This window comes from Narcine bancroftii, chromosome 6, assembly GCF_036971445.1.
Source record: "Narcine bancroftii isolate sNarBan1 chromosome 6, sNarBan1.hap1, whole genome shotgun sequence".
In the NCBI taxonomy this organism is placed as follows: Eukaryota; Metazoa; Chordata; class Chondrichthyes; order Torpediniformes; family Narcinidae; genus Narcine; species Narcine bancroftii.
Window position 1 is genome coordinate 11731999 of NC_091474.1, and position 23434 is coordinate 11755432.

A 23434-nucleotide genomic window follows, 5' to 3' on the forward strand; every position below is an offset into this window, starting at 1 on the left:
ACACAATCTGATGGAGGAACTCAGTGGAGAAAAAAAAGAATGCTCAAAGTTTCAGGCTGGAACCTTTGATCAAGAGTGTCAGTGATAGCTGGGGAGGGAGTTTCAGAGATGGAGCGGGAAGGCAGAAGGCACAGTGCTCAAGAATGAGAAGTCATCTGTTTGTCAAATTTGATTAGCCAAGTGCCTGTTGGTCTACAACCAGTCTGTGCTGGTACATACTTGCATATGACACATTTGTCAATTCATGCCTCACCACTTCAGTATGAATAAACAACAAAAAAATTAAGAACGGCAGATACTGGAAATCTGAAATAAAACCCCAAAACACTAGAAGCAGTCAGCAGAAAGAGAGAGTTAAGTCACAGTTCGAAGACCCTTTGTTGTATGATAATAAATCAGCTGACCCAAGAAATATGGCTGCCAATAGCAGCTGATTTTTAACCTATTAAATAGGTCTTAAAGCAGTATTTACCTTGGCAATTTCTCCAGATTATATCAAAGTAGGAAACGGCTGGATTACTTTTTCCTTCATTTGTACAGTTATGATTTCTTTGAGTGATCTAAACAAGGTGTGGTATCCAGCATACAATGGATGCTGTCAAAATGTTCCACACATTTTTTTTGTGTCCTTGCATCATTGGGAATAGGAATTGTCCTATATATTTATGATTTTTTACTTAGTTTGTTAAATGGCTGACATAAGCAAGACCCTCAAGGATATAATACTTAAGTTATGGAAAGTAAGAGACTTGGCTTCTTGATCTGTAGCTTTCCAAATTCTGATCCTTTGGCCTCAAGTGATGGCTAGAACAACAATATTTTTGGGAAATATTTATCAGATCATAATGTTATGTATGGAATCTTGCAAAATAAAAGTTGTTGCTGGAAATTGAGGTAAAGAAGGAAAATGGTGGAAATTCTCAGTCACTGAGGCAACATCTATGGAGAGGGTTTCATAAAATTAATGCTTCAGATTGACTAAAAATTACAAATCAAAAATATTTTAAATTGGAGGGGAAGAATGCAGAGAACAAAAATAAATGTTCGTGAGAAGACGGGGACCCTGAGAGACTGAAGGATACATCTGGTGGTAGTACCAGTTGGGAAAGGGAAGTGAAGGTTCATTAACTGGAGCTAATCCAACTGATGAGAAAAGATTTTCTTTTAAAAGCAATGCTAGAATAATGACACACAAAACGCTGGAGTTCTTGGTATAAAAGAGAATGCTGAAAATACTTTGCAAATCAGGCACAATCAAATGAAACTCCATCCTTCATGTTTTGAATATTCATCCTTACTCCAATCATGGTTCTTGTCAGATACTGAGATCCATACATAATTCCAAGCATACTTGACTCTCTCTCTAACAACCCCGACCGCTACACACCATTTCAAAGCTACTGTGGCTCACACTTCCTCTTGATCCTTTGATGCTTCTCCATCCTTTCAAAGTATTGAAAAATCACAAGCTTCCACGAATTTTAATTTCTAATACTTTGGATTTCCCTCCCAGATCACGTTCTTCTGATCCCATTTCTCATTCCAGTCTTACCCATAGCTGTGATTTCACTATTCTTTCTGATCCTTCCCTCTTTGATACAGAAACAATTGTTCCTCATCAGAGGCTTTGGCTTTAACCCATCTCAGTAAAGTCAAGCCCATCATGATATTTGCATATCTACTGTCTCCTTCCTTCCATGTCCTTTCCTTTAGCCCGTGGACTTTCTCCCATCTTCAAAGTCTCCGATCCACTTGGATTCCTTTCTCTGGCCTCTAGATCTATTCATCGCTATCTCCAAGGTTGAGATTCCCACATAATGAGCACCAAATGCAGTACCAGAATGGAAATTTGAAAGAAGTACAAGTGAATTGTTCATTTTGGGTGGCTAGATTGTGGGCTGAAGAGAAAAGGACAGACTTTGGTCCTCTTGCAGTTGTATTGGAGTGTGATGGTGGAGTGAACCAGAGTGGCAAAGGAAAGGTCCATTTGGAATTCTGAAAGGAGTAAGGAAGCTATATCTGGGTGATGGTATCATTATTGAAGGTGGTAGAATTACACTGCTATTTTTCCACTCCCTTTAATGATGCCTCCTATCCTTCTCTGAAGTTGCAACATTCCACTCACGAAGGACCAACCCAATGTTGTCATCAAACCTACTTGCCAACGGTGTGCTGCAGTTATTGGGCAATATCTACCATACCAACCAATGATCTCATATCTTCCAGAGATCTTTCTTCTACAATCTCCAGCGTCAAAGTCCTTCGACCACACTGAGCCTAAATTCAACTCCACATCCAAGCCCACATGGTAGCCTCTGACAGTCGTGGTTGACTATGGGTTCTGCGCATCCGGTAAGCTGGAGTGGCCTCTCCAGGGCACAAACCAGGGCAGTGTTGATATGGAGATCTGTCTGTTGTCCATGCAGTTGGATCCCCTCCCTCTCTTCATGTTAATGACAGAAAGTCAATACAGTTTTGTGCCAGCAGTATCAGAGGAGTTGGCGTGCCGTTGCTGGGTAGAGAAGTCCAATAACAGATTTTTCCTCGGGTTTACTCCAAATGCCTTTCCTATGAGTGAGTATAACCACAAGGAAGCAAAGGTTTGAAATCTGAGTTTTCCTTTTGCTAGATGAGATACCATCCGTGGTTAATGAGCCCCACATACCCAGAGCAACTGATTTCAAGGTGCCAGTGGGCCACCTTTTCCCCTCCTCCTGTCAGTGAGAACAGCACCGCTGGGCATGCATAAGAAGTATGCCACATGAAGGCCAGCAGTTGGACTTGGTTGTCAGAGGCTGTTCAGGACGCACATCATGAAGAGCATTTGTGTAGCAATGGGAGCTCATCCCCACTACCACTCTTCAACTATGACAACCTTTAGAGGCCCATAAGGAGGACTATTCTGATTTTTGTCCCACGGAATTGAATTCTTTTTCCTTATCCCTAATTTTCCCCTTATCCAGTCACTTGCACTTACATCGAATGCCCTCCATCATCTTCCAGTTTCCTGGTCATAAATTACTCATTTTCAAATGAACATCCATCCTCTACACTCCATAGCAGAATGATCTGAATGTCCTACACATCTTCCTTCAAGAGAAACCCCCACCTCCCAAAATGTTTTTGTTTGAAGGGAATCCCCTCCCAACATATATTTCTATTTTTGCTACATAAAGGACACTGTTTGATCTACTGAGCTTCTCCAGCATTTTGCGTTTCTTCAACCATGGTGTCTACAGATTTTCATGATTTACTCCCCCCCCCCCCCCACCCTCCCGACCCCAACACACAATGTTTCCCTCTCTGCCTCCAGGAAATGTAAAACATAGAAAGTCCAAATATACTGCATCTGTTGCTTTGCTTTTATTTATTCTTCTACTTCCAATCTCAAAAAACTAATGAAACTGTCAAAAACTATTCTCCTTCCTTAAATCTTTGTTGACTTTATCCAATCCTAATGTTATTTTCCATATTTCCTGTTACCACATTCCTACTTTTCCTTTCTAGTGACATCAGGATAACTGGTCTGTGCATCTCCATTTTCTACCTTCCGCCTTTCTCAAATATTTACATTTCTACCTCCCAATCTGCTGTAACTGCTCTAGATTCTGTGGAAATCTGGTACATGAAAACTACACCATCGACTATCTTCATAGATATCTCCTTCAACACTTTGGGACACAGATCCAGGGATTTATTGACCTACAATCCCTTTAATTTTGCCAATACTATCTTAACCATCAGGATTCACCCATGTGAGCTGCAATCATCCTTATCATTGTTTCAACAGTTTCAGTAGTATTTTCTTCTTGTCATCCAGCAAATTTCTCACCTGTGATTTCTTACGTGAACACCAAAGAACCAGATTGGTAATGAAACAATTCCTAGCCACATTTTGTCCTCCAGAAATGCAGTTACAAGTCAACAAGCCCACATCAAAGAACAGCAGCTCATTGCAACCAACTAGAATTACAATCACATGAAAACCAAGGTCTTTATCAAATTGGAACTGTACACTTGAACACAAGTTGAAGCCAAGAAGAGTTGATGTAAAGCCAGGTAGTGGTTGAACTCAATTAAAACAGTCTTTGTTTATCCTTGCCTTGCCAACATAAATCACAGCTACAACTCAGTCCATGTAAACTAAATATGGGTGGACCAAGTCAAGAATGGGAAGTTGGTTGTGATTCCAATAAATTAAACTCTGTTGAAGGACAGTAAACTCACAGAGAGTCTGGTAGTAGTGCCCAGTGGTCAAACTGGATACAAGTACACAAAGCCAAAGTAAAGTCCAGCTCTAAATCAGATACCGTAAACAAAACACAAACATCTCCTGCAACAGTTCAAAAATATATACCCTTACTCTATAATGACTTAAACTTGGCAGAAGTATTATCAAAATACTTTTTTTTTCCATCGTACCTAATTAGCCGGTGAGCTAAGTTTATCAAACTAGAAAATGCTTGACCTACACACCAGATCCATGAGCTCTGTTTCATATTTCAAATAATGTAGATTATTTGTCAAAACTCTTAAATTTTGAGAATGGAATTATATCCTGGCTTCTTGCCTGATGTATATCTCCAATATTTTATGTTTTATTTCAGTTTACTCAGCATTTTCAATTTGTCGCTATTTCTGTATTTATGGTAGCGTTTAGTATCCAGCAGTCTTGATTGATTTTTCTGCAATGATAAAATCAATTAATTTGCTACTCAGAAATAGCTGGTGATAAGCATGAGTCAGTAGATATGACAGTAATGAGAATTATAATAATGTCATACACACAGTAAAATGTATATATGCACCAATATTCTTACTTCATGCAGCCAATCAGGTACACAAGTTTCACCAGCTACAACAATATACATTAAGTTACTCCAGTATTGAAAGATAATAAAAGATAGATAAATTGATAAATAAATATTAACAGTTACAATTAGTGCAAGAAAAATCAGAGTGGCACGTCAATAGCACAGTCAGGTCTTTTTATGGTTTCGGAGTAGTTTATGGCTAGGGTATAGAGGGGAGGTTTAAGAGCCTGATGTAAAACAAATATTACATAAACCTATAGAAACCACTTTTAGACAGATAATCCTGCAACTACAAACAGCAGGAAATAAAAGGCCTGCATTAGTTAGCATTTAAGCATTAGTTTAAAGCTTGTGTTCTCACAGATCAAGGATGGAATAAAAATGACTCCTTCAAATGCTGCTCCAGCACTTTCTATAAACTAAATAACTCAGTTTTCTCTTTGGGGCTATAATGCACAAAGCAATATGATTAAAAGGGAATGTTGATGGACTAGATTCCAAAGATCAAACTGTTGATAGAACTGTTTTAAAACTCCATTTACAAACTAACACTTTATTCTTACATTAAAGGCCTTCAGTCGCTCAGGATCCATTCCCTCTGAGTCATTAATCTTCTCATTGTCTTCATGGTCTTCATGGTCATCGTCGTCGTCGTCACCACCTCTGTTAATTGAGAGATCCTCAGGACAACTTCCCAAAAGCTCATTTCTCCCAGAGTCATAACTTCCTGAGCTGTAGGGTGGAGACTGGGGAGAAAAAAAACACACACACACACACACAAATCATTATATTTGTCTTAATATATGAAGCAGAGATATCCACTGGTCTATTATAATAAAGCTAATTACATTTGATCTCCTTCCAAACATGAATGGATCACGTTTGCAATAGGTGTATACTAATTTTCATTTACACAATGCTATTTGGAACTAGCATAATCAAAGAACTCACCAATTTAAGTTCCAATGGATTAATTGTTCAATAATTTATTACTTATTTTGGTGGCTGAGCTATGCAAAATGAAGCCCAGTTAGTGTAGCAGTTAGCATAATGCTATTACAGCACCAATGACCTTGGTTCAAATACAGTACTATCTGTAAGGAGTTTTGGTTCAAATCCAGTACTATCTGTAAGGAGTTTATCTGTTATCCTCGTGATGTGCATGGGTTTCCTCCAACCTTCCAAAATGTACGGGGTTTGTTGATGCATTTGGGTGGCATGGGCTCATGGGCTGGAAGAGTCTGTTACCATGCTGTATCTCTAAATTAAAATTAATTTTTAATAAATGGAATATAGGAGTAAGTGAAATAATATTGGTTCACGCAATGTCTGTTAATTAAGATGGCAAATTGACCATTTACATCATGAAAGTACTAGTTCGCTCATCATTAAATTTTATTACCCATCTATCCACCCATTCCATCATCCTCTATATTTGTTGAACCCAACTACCATCCTTCTCACAATTCACTATGTCTTCAAATTTTGGGCCAAGTCTCTATTTAAAAATCATCTTCTGCATCCAAGTCATTTCTATATATTAAGAAAAGCAGTGGTCCAAGTACCAAATTACCCTAGGCTTTCAATCTGAAAATCTGTGCCAACCAACTAACCCGAGTGTTCATGGACATTTTCAATCTCTCATTGCTGCAGTCAGAGGTCCCCATCTGCTTCAAAAAGGCACCAATCATCCCGGAGCCCAAGAAGACTATCACTGTTGAAATGCTTTGAGAGGTCAGTCATGGCCAGAATTAACATGTACCTAAGTCAAGGACTGGACCCACTACAAATTGTCCATCATCACAATCGCTCCACAGCAGATGCAATATCACTGGCTCTCCACGCAGCTCTGGATCACCTTGAAAATAGTAATTCGTACATATGGCTGCTCTCCATTGAATACAGCTCAGCCTTCAACACCATTATTCCCTTAGTGATGATCAACAAGCTCAAAACCCTGAGCCTCTGCATGCCTCTATACAACTGGATCCTTGACTTCCTCATCAGATGACGACAACCAATATGAATTGGAAAAAAACTTCTCCTCCTTACTGATTATCAACACAGATGCACCTCAAGGATGTGTGCTTAGCCTATTGCTCTACTCACTATACACCCTTGACTGTGTGGTCAAGCTCAATTCCAATGGTATCTACAAATTTGCCAATGATGCCACGGTTGTCGGCGGAATCACAAACGGCAATGAGGAAGCGTACAGGAGGGAGATAGATCAGCTTGTTGAGTGGCATCAAACCAACAATCTTGAACTCAATGTTAGCAAAACCAAGGAGATGACTGTAGACTTCAGGAGGAAGTCAGGAGAACATGAACCAGTCCACATCAAGGGATCTGAAGTGGAGAGGGTGAAGAACTTCAAATTCCTAGGTGTCAAAATCTCTGAGGACCTCCATGTCGATGCAATCACGAAGAAGGCTTGCAGGCAGCTATACTTTAACAGCATTCAGTATGTCACTGAAAACACTCAAAATCTTCTACAGGTGTAGAGTGGAGAGCATTCTGGCTCGTTGCATCACTGTCCGGTACAGAGGTGTCAACACTCAGGAAAAGCAAAAACTCCAGAGTTTTTTTTTGTTAACTCGGCTGCGACATCCCGGGCACCAGACTTCACTCCATCAAGGACATCTACAAGAGGTGGTGTCTTAAGAAAGCAGCCTTTATCCTCAAAGACACCCACCCCCCAGGCTGAGCCCGCTTCACTCTGCTACTATCAGGAAAAAGGTACAGGAGCCTGAAGACGAGCACTTAGCGGCACAAGGACAGCTTCTTCCCCGCTGCCATCAGATTCCTGAACGATCAATGACCATATACAATTTCAAGTCAGAAACAGGCCAGTTCGGCCCTTCTAGTCCATGCTGAACACCTTCTCCCACCCAGTCTCATTGATCTGCTCCCGGCCCATAACCCTCCACATCTCTCTCGTCCATGTACCTATTCAACTTTTCCTTAAATATTAAAATTGAACCCGCATCTACCACTTTGACTGGAAGCTCATTCCACACTCCCACCACCCTCTGAGTGAAGAAATTCCCCCTCATGTTTCCCCTCAACTCTTCCCCTTTCAATCTCAATCCATGTCACCTTGTTTGAATCTCCCTCACTCTCAATGAAAAAAGTCTGTCCACATTGACTCTATCTGTCCCCCTCATAATTTTAAATATCTCTATCAAATCACCCCTCAATCTTCTACATTCCAGGGAATAAAGTCACAGCCTATTCAACCTTTCCCTTTAACTCAAACCCTGTAACCAGGCAACATTCTTGTAAATCTCCTCTGCACTCTCTCTAGTCTTCTTATATCCTTCCTATAATTCAGCAACCAAAACTGCACAAAATATTCCAAATTTGGCCTCATCAATGCCTTATACAACTTCAACATGACATCCCAACTCTTGTATTCAATACTCTGATTTATGAAGGCCAACACACCAAATGCTTTCTTCACCACCCTATCTACATGTGACTCAACCTTCAGAATTCCTAAATCCCTTTGTTCTACTGCACTCCTCAAATGTTGACCATTTAACGTGTCTGACCTTTGCTGACTAACCTACCAAAATGTAGTACCTCACACTTCTCAGTATTAAACTCCATCTGCCATCTTTCAGCCCACTATTCTAACTGTCCTATATCCCACTGCAAGTTTAATAACCTTCTTCACTGGCCACAACACCACCAATCTTCGAACCAAAGACAATGCCTTACTTTGACTTTTCATGCACTATTGTTATAAGGTGGTTTATATAAATGTTTCTACTACGACGCAGCTGCGAAACAACACATCTTGTGACTTGTTCATGACAATAAATTCTGTCTTTGAAGTCCGTATGTGTCTTATTAGCAATATTTTTTTTTTTGACGCCCATACACTCAACATCAATTACATTTCCCACAATGACCCAGTCTGTTTTATTTTATCAAGAGCTTTATCAGGTTAGTCAGACACGACCCATTTTAACAAATCTGCATTGACCTCCTTTAGTCAATCCACACATGTCATTCTGTCCCTGATTGATGTTTAGCGGTTAGTGCAACACCGTTACAGTGCTAGCAATCGGAGCAAGGGTTTGAACATTCTCCCCGTGTTTGGCAGGGTTTTCCCCAGGGGATCAGGTTTCCTCCCATCATTCAAAATGTACCGGGGGTTGTTGGTCAATTGGGTGTAATTGGGCGGCATAAGCCCGTGTTGCTCAATTACAATTTAAAATTAATTGAAATGATTTCAAAATAATGAATTTAGGAACATTCCCAGGATGAGACTTATATTCTGGTAATCTTGTTAATTAATATTTCAAGATTAATTTATTATAAATCCTAAAACTAGTCTATTTTTCAAGGGAAATATCTGATCTGGTTTTTGTCTTTTTCATTCAATTGCTGAAAAATTGCAGCTTTTAGTTTGCCAGTACTGGCTGACTGATCAGTATTATCAGGATATGTCATCCAGTGGAGGGGGGGAGCAACTGTCCCCAAATTCGGACAAAACAGGAGGGAAAATTCAGGCAAAGCAAGAAGAAAAATAAAAGAAATTGGATAGAGAAAGCAAAAAGATAAACGAATTAACCATGACGGTGGCCCCACTCCACCACATTCCCATCCCTGGGCACTGTGCATCTCACCTCCAACCCGGGGTCTGGATACTGGCTGTGGCTGCCTCCGGGAACCGGCTCGTTGCTGGGGCAATGGCGCTCAGTGTCAGTGTTCAGGCCCTGTGACATCAGCGTATACGCCGGGACTAGCCGTCACATGACAGGGCGGTTGCAGCCCGGGTGCAGGACTGCTGCCGACAGATGGAATGACTTGCTGTGAACTTCCCGCATCTCTGCGTGATGACATGAGAGGATCTGTGTAGAGTCACCCACTGTCATTCCCACAGCAATGGGCGGTCCCCTGGACGATGAAGTGGCTCGAGCCTGGAGACAATGTGAGTCTTGGCCTCGGACAGAGCGGAGTCAGAGCACTAGGGTACAGCCCTCCTGCGGTGGGTGCCTGCACCGGCAGCCAGTTCATGTAGGGGGCAGTGGCCTGTATCTGGGCCCAGAGGTGAGATGCGAGCCCTGTATAAAATTACTTGCAAATCAATCCCTCTGTCTCCCTTAAGCAAACAGTCCCCATACGCTCATGAAGCTCTTCATATGATGCTGAGTAACAGAATGAAAGATCAGTTTCAGGATCAATAAATGCCAGTGAGATAAAATATGGGTGAGTCTAGGACTAGAGGGCATAGTTTAAGAATACAGGGAAGGCCGTTTCACACAGAAATGAGGAGAAATTTTTTACTCAGAGAGTTGTGGGTCTGCAATGCATTGCCACAGAGGGTAGTGGGGGCGGATTCGTTGGATAGATTTGGATAAGGCTCTTGTGGGCAGGGGAGTTAACGGTTATGGAGATAAGGCTGAGATTGGTTATTGAAAGGGAAAGATCAGCCATGATCTGATAAATGGCGGTGCTGGCTCGAAGAGCCAATTGGCCTACTCAAGCACCCATTGTCTATGTCCAGAAGGCAGAAGTTTATATCTTAACATTAGCATGAGCATCAAGATATTTATGAAGAACTTGATTATTTCTATTCAACCTTGTGAAATAGCAACATTCCTCATCAAATATGACAGTGTGATTATGCAAAACTACAAATTACTAATTCTGTGAGCTATTTTTAATTGCTAATGTCTTTTTCTTTCTTCTTTCTTTGGCTTGGCTTCGCGGACGAAGATTTAATCCTTTATTAAACAGCCATGTTGTTGACTATGAAGCAGCCATAAATTTAGGTGTGGTAAACTGGATTTGTTCTAAAGTCCAGGATTTCATTTTACTGGTATTCCAAAAGAGACCATTTTCAAACACAAATTCATGCATTAATAATCCCTTCTTCATTCCTTGTGCAAGTGACAGAATGCACCTCGGGGTTCAGATAATATCTTATCAACTGACTACCTAAAAAACTGAATACATATTAATCTTAACGCTTTGTAAAATTTCTAAACTATGTGAATATAACTGCAAGCATGAAAAATACAGCAGATACTTTGATGATTCAAATTATTAAAAATGTTCCTTCTAATGAGCTTTTAAAGTTAGTGCATCAAAAATTAAGGCTTCTGAGACTGAACATTTAAAATATACCAAAGTCAACAAGCCAAATAAAAACTCATTTGGCATAAATATGCTTAGTTGCTGAATATCCAATTGATTGACTAGGAATAAAACATACTAGAGCAGTGGTTCTCAACCTTTTTCTTTCCACTCACATACCACTTTAAGTATTCCCTATGCCATAGGTGCTCTGTGATTAGTAAGGGATTGCTTAAGGTGGTATGTGGGTGGAAGGAAGAAGTTTGAAAACCACTGATCTACTCTTATGCTTGAGATCAACCCATCTGCATCTGATTTTTCTGGAGGGAAAAGAGGAAATGTTGAGCATACACAAATATAGGGGAATGACATATAAGAAGTAATTTGCATTTTAATATACGAATGAAGTTCTGAATTGTTTGTGGTCAAATCTATTTTTTCATCCTCTGTAAACTTAATGGAAGTACAAATGCTGCAGGTATGAACTCATTGCTAGGACTCAGATGAGAAAATTTAGGGCATCACTAAAAACTTTCCCTAATGTATCATATTACATATTAGATCATGGGTATACCTAAGTCACTATCTTTATGGGTATATTATCAATAATGGGTATACCTAAGTCACTATCTTTGGTCATGTCCTGTAAACTCTATTCTCTTGTCACAGATTCCATTCCTTACCCTGGCCATTGTGTCAGACTGATAAGCTTTGTGTTTCTTTCTGCAAGCAAGTCCTAGCAGACAAAAGACATTGTCTGCTAGGACCTGCTTGCTTGCAAAAAGAAACACAATGCTTATCAATGTTTGAGATGCAGGAGGCCACAAGCTCAGTGAGAACAAAGAATGTAACTTGAATACTGAGTCTGTGAATAACACAATTTCACATGAAATATGGTTAATTAACCAGGTTACTTCATGGTCAAGAAAGAACTGTCATCTTACAGACTAGAGGGATTGAGAGAAATTGTGAACACAGCTCAGTCGATCATACAAACTTCATCATCACTGACTCCTTCTCTGCTTCCCATTGTTCGAAAACAGTCAACATATTAAAAACACATCCATTCCAGTCAAATTCTCTTCTCCACGCTCCTGTCAGGCAAAAGATAAAAGTTTGAAAATGCACCAACAGATTCAAAGACAGTTTCTTCCCATTGGTGGGTGGACCTAACATTCATAAAATGATGTTGCCCTTTCACTGCTTTAACGGAACTTTTTCTTTAAAGCACTATATCTTGCACTTTTTCATTACCTGATGTACTTAAGGTTGAGTTTCCTGGATAACATACAAAACAAAGTTTTTCACTATTCTTGACAATTAACAATTCAATTCAATCTGTCTGGAGCTGAACCTTGGACAATGTATTATTGTTGATGTAACTTGGGGATGTTACACTCTGTTTAGGCATATAAAATCTCTCTGGGGTGGGGTGGGGGAGAACAGCAGTAATTGTATTTCTTGATGAGTGCTAAGATGCCCAGAAATAGGTGAAATATTGTTCTACTTTACAATATTACTAAAGTCATCCAACCAAGTCAACATCAATGTGAATCTCTTCTGCACTCTCTACATGCTTTCTATAGTCTGTCTACCAGGATTGTACATGATACTCCGTTTGGATTAACCTGTGTTTTGTAAAGTTGCCAAACAAACTCAAAACCTTTAAATTTCATACCTCTACCTATGAAGGCAAGCATTTGTCTTCTACACTACCTCATCTATTTGTGTGGTCACTTCCATGCAATTTTGGACTTGAATCCCCATGTGTCTCTATTCATCAGCATTCATTTATGCCCAACCATTTATTCTTTACGTCCGACCCCTATTGAACATTCCAAAATGCATCATGTAGCACTTGTTGGAATTAAATTTCATCTGCCAATGCTCTGCCCATCTTTCCTTCAGATCTATATCCCACTTTAGCCTTAGATGAGCTTCTCTGTCAGCAAACATCAACAACTTGCAGGTCATCCAAGTACTTACTATTCACACCTCCTGCATTCACAGTGGAGTCGTTAACATACATCATAATCAATAAGTATCCCAGTACTGATCCATGCAGTACACCGCTGATCAAGAACTTCCAATGCTTCTATTACAACCCTCTGCCTCCTATCACCAGTCAATTTTGGATCCAATTAGGTAGCTCACCTTGGTTCCTGTGTGTATTAACCTTCTGAACTAGCCCTACTATATAATGCATATGGGAACTTGTCAAATGCCTTATTAAAATCCATATAGACAATATCCAGCCCCCTGTCTACTCAAGAATACAGACACACAAAACCATCCTGACTATCTCTAATTAGTCTCTGCTTTTTCAAGTGTTCATAAATCCCATCTCTTCTGAATTTCTTCAATAATTTCCCTTCAAACTGACACAAGACTCACCAGCCCATCGTTAAATGGCTTTCCCCTGCTGCCCTTCTTAAACAAAGGAACAACATTACGCACCCTCAATCCAGTGGTGAAACGGCAATATTTCCACTGGAGGGAACATACAATTACAATTTGATAAGGTCTCATAAGAGATGTCACTGGAATAGCATTAGAAACAATAGCACAAAAATACCGACAGAAGAGGAGAATAAATTTTTTGATTTACAGTTGGATATTTTGCCTCATGAAATTTTACCTTATAATTTCATGTTCACTATGTAACAGTAAAACTATCCAGTTCTGATATGTCACTTGGATTTTTACTTCATAGAATAGAAGGTAATCTGGCACTTCAGATCGTTCCACATAAAGTTTGTCTTTTTGCAGAATTGTTATTAAATTCCTATCAACATATGTTCATTGTTTCATTTCAGAATTTTGTGATTTGAACTGGGATGTGATTCAAAAGAGGAAGCAGTTTTGTACAAAGAAAAATAATTAATAAATTAAAGTGTCAATATCAACATGTATTAAACATTAATTTTGATTACAGTTAATATTTAAAAATGGTCATGTTGGCCCTCAGGAATCAAAGTTGTAGGGGCATACAAGTTAGACATAATGAGATTCATTCATCTCCATTTACTCCATGCTAATTAGTAAAAACAAAAGGTGGAGAAACTCATCAAGTCAAACAGTGTTCTTTACATAGCAAAGGTAAAAATATATAACCAACGTTTCAGACTTGATCCTTTCATCAAGGTATGGAAACATGTCGGCAGGCATCCGAACAAAAGAGCAGGGAGGGAAGGGTGATTGGAAAGGCAGGAGGTGATAGGTGGAGAAGAGAGGGAGGGGCAGCAGCAATCAAGGGGAGGAGGGAGGTGAAGGGAGTGGTAAGGGAGGGACGAGAACCAGAAAGGTGAAGGGAAGGGGGGAGGAGGAAGAAGAGAGTTGGTTATCAGAAACCAGAAAAGTCAATGTTAATGACATCTGGCTGGAGAATGCCCAGACGGAAAATCAGGTGTTGTTCCTCCAATTTGCAGGTGGTCTTGGTGGGAGAGTACAAAAGGCCATGGATAGACATGTGAGTGTGGTATTGTGCACAGATCTGAAATGGTTGGCTACTGGAAGGTCTCTGTCACTGGTGGAGACAGAGTGGAGGTGCTCAGCGAATCCATCTCTCAATCTGCGCCCAGTCTCTTTCATGAAGAGAAGGCCATAAAGGGAGCACCGGATGCAATAAAACACTCCTGCGGATACACAAGTGAAGTACTGCTTCACTTTAAAGGTCTGTTTAGGGCTCTGGACGTTGGTGAGGGAGGACTTGTGGGCACAAGATGGCACATACTGCGGCCACAGGGGAAGGTGCTGAGGGGTGGGGGGCGATTGCTGGGGAGGGTTGAGGACACAAGGCAGTCATGGAGGGAACGATCCTTACAGAAGGCAGAGAGGGGAGGAGAGGGGAAGATGTGTCTGGTAGTGGGATCCTGTTGTAAGTGCCGTAAATTCTGGAGGATAATATGTTGGATGCCATTGGGCAGCACGATTGGCATAGCGGTTAGCACAACACCTGTACAGCGCCAGTGGGTTTGAATCCTGTGCTGTCTGTAAGGAGTTTTTACGATCTCCTGTGTCTGTGTGGGTTTTCTCCAGGGGCTCCGGTTTCCTCCCATTGTTTAAAATGTACTGGGGATGTAGGTTAATGGGGTTAAAAAGTTGGCAGTATGGACTCATGGGCTGAATAGCCTGTTACCATGCTGTATGTTTAAATATAAAAATGCCGAGGCTGGTGGGGTGGTAGGTGAGGATAAAGGGGATTCTATGTTTGTTGCGTCTGGGGGCAGAGGCACCAAGGGCAGATGAGTGGGAAATGGAGGAGATGCAGGTGAGGACTGAGTTGATGGTGGTGGAGGGGAAGCCACGTTTCTGGAAAGTGGTGACATGTATCCGTTCCAGTTCGCCTCTCATAGCAACAGGGTTATGGCAGATGCCATCTCACTGGCTCTACACAAAGCCCTGGAACATCTTGGACAGCAAAGATGCATTCATCAGGATGCTCTTTATTGACTACAGTTTGGTATTTAACACTATCAATCCCTCAAAATTGATCTGCAAACTCCAAGACCTGGGACTCAACACCCCAGTGTGTAATTGGATCATGTATTTTAAAATCTCCAGACCACAATCGGTGAGGATTGGTAAAAACATCTTCTCCACAATCTCTATCAGTACCAGAGTATCACACAGCTATGTTCTTAGCCCCTTGCTTTGCTAAATTTATACCTTCGATTGTGTAGCTTGGTACAATAATAACACCTTCTACAAATTTGCCATTGATACCATGATAGTGGGCTATATAAAAAAAGGTGATAAGTCATCACACAGGAGGGAGATTGAAAACCTGGCTGTACCAACCACAACCTTGCACTCAATGTCACCAAACCCAAGGAGCTGACTATTGACTTGAGGAAGGGAAAACCAGACGTGTATGATCCAGTGGTCATTGGGGGAATCAGATGTGGGGAGGATAAGCAAATTTAAGTTCTTGGGAGTCACCATCTCAGAGGATCTTTCCTGAAAAACAAGAATAAACAGTAAAAGAGGTTGCCCAAACCTTAGATTACCAAAATCAAAAGTTTGGAACATCATTAAGCTGAAAGCTTGTAATCTCAAAGAGATTTCAGTGCTATTGACAAAAGAATTCTCATCATAATGAAGAAAAATCCCCAAATGCATGTCCGACAGGTCAGAGACACTCTTCAGGAGGCAGGTGTGCAAGTGTCAATGACGACTGTCCACAGAACACTTCATAAACAGAAATACAGAGGTTGCACTGCAAGATGCAAATCAGTAGTTAGCCACAGAAACAGGATGGCCAGATTACAGTTTGCGAAAAAGTATTTAAAAGAGCCTGGAAAAAAGTCTTGTGGACAAATGAGACCAAGATTAACCTGTATCATAGCGATGGCAAGAGCAAAGTCTGGAGGTATAAAGGAACTTACCAGGATCCAAAAGCATATCAGCTCATCTGTGAAACATAGTGGTGGGAACGTTATGGCTTGCACATGTATGGCTGCCACAGGTACATCATCATTGATGATGTTACTACTGATGGCAGTAGCAAAATGAATTCTTAGGTGTATAGAAAGATCTTTTCTGCTCAAGTTTGAGCAAATGCCTCCAAACTCATTGGGGGATGCTTCATCCGACAGCAAGACAATGATCTCAAACATACTGCTAAAGCAACAAGGGAGTTTTTCCAAAGCTAAAAACTGGAAAATTCTTGAATGGCTAAGCCAGTTACACAATCTAAATCCAACTGAGCATGCCTTCCATACGCTGAAGAGAAAAGCTGGGGACAAGCCCTCGAAACAAACAGAGCATCATCAGAGAAGATACTCAATACTTGGTGACGTCTATAAATCACAGACTTCAAGCAGTCATAGCATGCAAGGGATATGCAACAAAGTATGAATCATGACTACTTTAATGTGTTAAGGAGTCCAGAGACAACAGAAGTAGTTTTTAATTATATTTGAATAAGAAAACAGAATGAAACTTCAACTTATTACTTAAACAACTTAATCCCCCCCCCCCCCCCCAATACTAAGCGCAGGTGTGTGTAATGTGTACTTAAGATTAGAAAAGTTCTTTGGATCATAGTCCAATCTCATTGGTTGCAGGCAATTCTTGTACTGTGCACAGAAGTTAGCATTAACAAAGTTCACCAGTCTTTGGTGTTAACAGGCAAATGGTTACCACTCAGGAGGGTTCTTGTCAGTCTTCAGAGAGTGATTCCTTTTGTTCCAGGATATCCACATCTGATTCCTTTTCAATCAGTCTTGCTGTTGAAACTTGCCCCTTTTAGGGTTCTCCAGATGATCCTCTTTCTTTCAGGTCACCTCAGACAGCTAGTCTTCTCCTTTGACCATACAGCCTTCCAGAAGTTTGCCAGCTTTGTCCTTCTGGAACTGATTTCTGTGTCTCTCCTCTCTGTTTTACTCTCTCCCTCTGACAGCAAAACTGTTCTGTCTGCCTGCAAAAATCACATACTCTCCCACGCAAGCTGTCTGTTGATATTTTGTTGCTCTTTTGCAAAAAGCACTCTGTAAAAGTCCTGCAAAAATTCTGTGTTTTAAAATGTGTGTGTGCAAGCTGCTCTACCAATTCCTCCAAAGCCACCTCTAAATACTCTGTCACAAATGTACCATTGCTAAGTCCCAAATATTACGGTGACTTGAAATGAGGGGACTGTGTATAAAAAGTGTTGTAATTTCTATATGGTCAAACCAAAATGTATACAAATAACTGCGAATAAAATCTGGAATGTGCACTTTAATTACAAGTGAATTGTTTGATTACAAATTTTACACTGTGGAGCACAGGGTTAAATAAAGGAAAAAAAGTGTCTTTGTCCCAAACATTATGGAGGGCAGTGTGCATAATTGAAATTAATATATATTTATTTGCCGGAGGATCATTACAATTATAAACTTTAAATAAACTGCATGAAAATAGAACTTCTGTTTATAATAATACAAGAGGCACAAAAATCAATCATGGGTACTGTGAATCACAAAATCTTAGGGTCATACAGTACAGGACAGCCCCTTTGCCTCACAGGTTCTATATCAATCACAAAACATCTATTTATGCTAATTGTACACTCACCCAGTTTTATCAGCTCACATTCCCAAGGTTTTTCCATTTGTTGCAGGCTTCTGTTATTTTTTTTAATCTTTATTTTTAAATGTTATACTTTAGTAAAGTTATTTTTGGGATTCGACAAGGGAAAGACACTGACAGATAACAACTTTTTTTTAAACAGACAGCCTGGCACTTAATTCAAAGCCATAAAACCAGCATTATTGTTCTTATTTGAAAGACTGAAAACTGAATATTTACCAAGAAAGACATCTGTTCAAACCAGTATTGATGAAGCAAGTCATGTGATTTGAGAAACATGTAAAAAGCAGCATTTTAGATAATCAAAGAGTCATCAGGAGAGACAAAATTAAAGTGACTTTGGGGAAAATGGTCACTTCTGCTGCTTCTCCTTGTTAAGGGAGTGCAGTGATACTGTGGCCATTGTAATAGTCATTTTTGATTGACTCATGTCTGTGTAACGGAAACAGGATCAATCCTGTATTTGGATTGTGACTTTTCGAATAATCATTTTGTTTAACCCTTGCCTGGGTTCGTGAAAGCGACAAGTTTTGTAACCCCTACGCAAGGAAGAGGGGAGTTGTGACAACCATTCGTATGAAGGAACATTTCTCTGAAAGAAATTCGACAAGAATTTTAAAGTTTTGAGAAGTCTGATGACTCAGTGTCTCACCAATTTCATAACTACTTCTGAACATCAGTTTAAGGTTCTGAGTTTCAACACAAGATTTCTAAGACTGAACTTTGAATTGACTTTTCAGAATTATGCCTAAGCTGGTTTGAGTAATCCACACACATATATACATTTACACATAATTGGGGTTAAGTTTGGATTTAAGTAAGTTATCTTATTAAATAAAAATTATTGTTTTAAAGATACCATGGTCATGGTGGATTTCTATTGCTGCTAGTCTATGACGTGACACATTATCAGGAACAATCTTCCGTAGCCAATTAACCTGCTAACCCACACATCTCTAGGATCTGGGAGGAAACCAGAGCAGCAAGAAAAACAAGAGTCACAGAAGAACAAGTAAATTCCAGATAAACTGCATGGGAAGTCAGAGTTAAATCAGGATTATCAAAACTGAGAGGCAGTAGCTCTACGTTTCCCCACCCTCAAACCAGCACATCGTTTGCCTATGAGGAATCCAGAGTACAAGAAATCTTCACGTTAGGGTAGTTAGTTAATGGAAATTCACCTTCATGGAATTCACAAGTTACTCCCAAAAAAAGGAAGAAAATAAAAATATGTACTTACAGAATTATGTGAATGAATAAATAAATAACTACATTTTTTTTCAATTCACATTTCTTAATGCATGTACAGATGACATAGCTTTGCATTTTAGAAAACAGCCATACAGTTTCCTCAGATCAAACTCCAGTAAGGCTCCAAGTCTAATCACTCCATCAGTATTTGTATCTATACTTCCATTGGCTTTTCAAATAAAAAGTAAATTTCATCTCGAATATCTGTTTTAGGTCTTAGATCAAAAACATTCTTATTGTAATGGAAAAAAAAATCAAGCCTTTTTCATAAGCTTTTCATAGTTGATCGAGTCAAGTTCATTGTTGAACAACATTTCAAAAGATATTTCTGGAAAGATAACTGACATTGGAACAGTGGTTTCATTTATTTGCTAAAGTAATTATTTATACTGTAGTCTAAAGGCTTCCTAATGGGCTTTATGATAATAACTTCTACCAAGCATCTGTATTTCAGTAATGAGGCAACAAAACTAAACTTGCGGTGAATGAAGATGAGCAAAATAATTTTTTGATAGGCCTTTAATAATTAAGTCATTGGTATGTAATTTATTGTCTCATAATGTCAAGGAACACAAGCCCTTTAATATCTACACAGATATTTGGGTGTTTTGATTGCAACATGGACACAAGCACTAAATAAATAAGAGCAGGTGTAGGCCATCTGGCCCATTGAGATTGATCCACCATTGAATGAGACCATGGATGATCTAGCATAGACTCAGTTCCACTTGCCTGCCTTTTCCCCATAACCCTCAATTTCCTAAAATAATACTTAATGTGTCTAAATTTAAATGTAGACATACAGCATGGCAACAGGCCCTTGGGCTGCCCAAATACCCCAATTAACCTACAACCCCCATACATTTTTGAAGGGTGGGAGGGAACAGGAACACCTGGGGGTAATGCACACAGATACAAGGAGAACAGACAAACTCATGACAGACAGCACTGGATTTGAACCCTGGTTGCTGGCAGCAGTGTAATAGCTACATTAACCATGCTATCCTAAACTACTGCCTGTCTTTTACTGTTTCTTTGGGCAGAGAATTCCACAGGATCACCACTCTCTGGGAATAGCAGCTCTTCCTCATCTCTGTCCTAAATCTTCCCCAAATCTTGAGGCTATGTCACCTAGTTCTAGACTCACCTACTAGTGGTGATACCTTTCTGCCTCTATACGTTTCCACAAGATCCCATCTCATTCGGCTGTTTGCCAATGACCACCGCCAGTGGGCTGATATCGCCTCAAACTGTGCATCTTGGCACCTCACAGTTCGGCGGGCAGCAAGCTCCTTTGAAGAAGACCACAGAGCCCACCTCACTGACAAAAGACAAAGGAGGAAAAACCCAACACCCAACCCCAACCCACCAATTTTCCCCTGCAACCGCTGCAACCGTGTCTGCCTGTCCTGCATCGGACTTGTCAGCCACAAACGAGCCTGCAGCTGACGTGGACATTTACCCTTCCATAAATCTTCGTCTGCGAAGCCAAGCCAAAGATAGTTCCAGGAAACAAAATTGACTTGATCTCTCCTTGTAGGTCAATCTCTTCATCTCCTGAATCAAAGTGGTGAACCTCCTCTGCACTGCCTCCAAAGCCAGTATATCCTTCCTAAAATAAAGCACACAGTACTCCATGTGCTGCCTCACCACTACCCTGCACAGTTATAACAGAACATCCCTGTTATTAAATCTCTCCAGCAATGAAGACCAATATTCCAAGCAGTATCATTCAGTAGAAATGCAGATTTCAGATTTATTGTCAGACTAAATTCATAACATCACATATAACCCTGAGATTCTTTTTCCTATGGGCGAGGCAGAGTTACCACTGTTTGGCAGTGCAAAAAAAGCTGACTCAATGTATACTTGTAAACAAATAAGGAAATGTAAGTAAACAGTGCAATGCAGAGAGTTGTGAACCTGACACTGGCAAGACATGGAAGCAGAAATGGAGTGAAAGCCAAAGTGTAGTTGGTCATGTTTGACAAAGAGGAGATATTCTGGATGGGGTTTGGGTTCCTCAAAAATCTATTGTTATGCAGTCAACCTCAGAGGATAGTGATATCCTTGAAGAATTTGAAACTGCAGATGTAAATAATTTTAAAGTTATTAAATTACATTAAACATTTACTCTTTTACAAATATAAAATCTCAATTTCATGAATGGGCAAACTGATGGAGAAGCATATCATTTTGCTTAAAGGCTGGGAAATTAGAGCAAATTTAAATTCCATTTGGAATCAAAGTCAGTCATCATATCTTAAGACCCAGACTTCCTGCCACTTACATGGGTTAGTTGCTTACAGTTCACCATGGAATGGCAGGCAAAACCCATCAAAACTCTACCTGTAACTATGCATGGCAATATACAGCTTTCATTATGTCTATTAAAGATTGTTTCTGATATTACAAGTCTTGTTCCCAAATGCTGAATATTAATTCAAGGTCACTTAAATGATGAAGGTCTTACACAGAAAATTTAAATTTACTATCTTGGTAACACCTTTGCACACAATTGGTTGGCCATTTTCTAACATCGGGATAAAACATACTCTTCTTGCTCTCCTACATTGTGTGCACTTGTATGCAGCAGGCTCTATCTTGTACCAGCTCAATACTGGACAGCTATTGTGCTCATTGGAAGCCATTAAAAGCACATTTTAAAAACTGACTACAATGCATTCGTCCATTAGAGTGAATTTAGTGCAAACGTCAAAGGACAAATTTATATTGTCAGCTCTTTTACTGAGGATTAAGGATGGGAAAATTAAAAAGAAAATTCGAGTATTTCAGTTTTAAACAAAATCAATGGATGTAGAGCAGGTATCCTGACTTTATTTCAAAGGGACATCCTGGGAGCTCAGGAAACATCAGCTTGATTCGGATATACATTCCCATAAGTTATTTAAAACATCTTCTTGGACAGCTGACACAATCTGTTAAATCAGGGGTGTCCAACTCAAATTCACAGAGGGCCAAAATTAAAAACTTGGACTAAGTCGTGGGCCAAACTAAATATTTATTGAAAATTTTCAACAACATCTGCATGTTTTCTCTTCTTTCAACATATGTAACGTTAAACTTTTTCTTATTGAAATAAATGTTTGATAATAGTTTTGGTTAAAATCTTTCCAGAAGAAGCAGTAACAAATGAGAAATAAAATATTCAATAAATAATATTTCTCTATAGCCTTTAAGCTCCTTTTAAATGTTTTTTTTCACAAGCCAACAAGTCAAAAAAATAACAACTTGCTTCAATGAAAATCCAATCTTTCAACTATGAACAGTCCAAAGTTGACCAAAGAAAATATTAATCCAAGCTTAGCTTACTACACTGTGATTTGCTCTGATGCACCTGGGTCTAAACCAGATACTTGGCATCTCTTCTTAGATGCAAGTTCATCAAACTCTGGGGTCAGAGTTTGCCTCCCACCTGTCTTGAAAGGTCCTGTTTTCTGCCTTTCGTTTGGCCATTTTTCGTAAGGGGTTTATTACATGTGAGTTGGGCGACAGGTCGCAGGTGCCAATGAAAGTAAAGAGAGGAGGTGGGGGCAATTAGCGGGCTGACACCAATGCATTTGCAAAGCATTGTGGGATTTGTAGTATTAGCTGTGCATGTGCTATACTGGCGCGGCAGCCAGCGGGCCAGCTCTAATACATATTTGATATGATCTTGCGGGCCAAATATAATTATATCATGGGCCAAATTTGGCCCGCGGGCCTGAGTTTGACATTGTGTGTTAAATGGTTTCATGGATATCTATGGCATTTTCATATTGAGGAACAGGTCTTCAGTCTCCCAACTATCTGTCTGTTTAACACATTTAACTTCAGGCATTGAGAATTTTAGCAGCTTTAATGCCAGGTCTCTTTATTATTATAATTCTTCAGTTTTGATTAGAATCTTATGATGTTACAGGTATAACCCCGTTTTATGAATATTTGCTTTACAAAAATTAACTTTTACTAAGAAACCTGTGTTCACTTTTACGAAAGGACTTGAATGGATCTTCGCTTTATGCCATTTCAACTTATGAAAGATTTTATAGGAACGATCTAGTTTCGTAAAGCAGGGTGTACCTGTATATGAAAATAAGGTCTTTTCTGAAATTGCAAGCTTCAAATAAAAACAAATGTGGTAAATACTGTATATTTTTTCTCTTTACAATGTTCTCAATAAGTGTTAAATAAGCTGCAAAAAGGCA

General features: G+C 39.7%; 1 protein-coding gene across 1 annotated transcript in view; it reads right to left on the reverse strand.

Annotated features, from left to right (window-relative positions):
• LOC138737278 (nucleolar protein 4-like) overlaps nt 1-23434 on the reverse strand; it is a 96080-nt gene that overhangs the window by 41754 nt on the left and 30892 nt on the right. The window contains exon 3 of the mRNA XM_069888029.1: nt 5378-5560. Coding sequence (XP_069744130.1) covers nt 5378-5560 — 183 coding nt within the window. The remainder of the gene's footprint in view (nt 1-5377; nt 5561-23434) is intronic.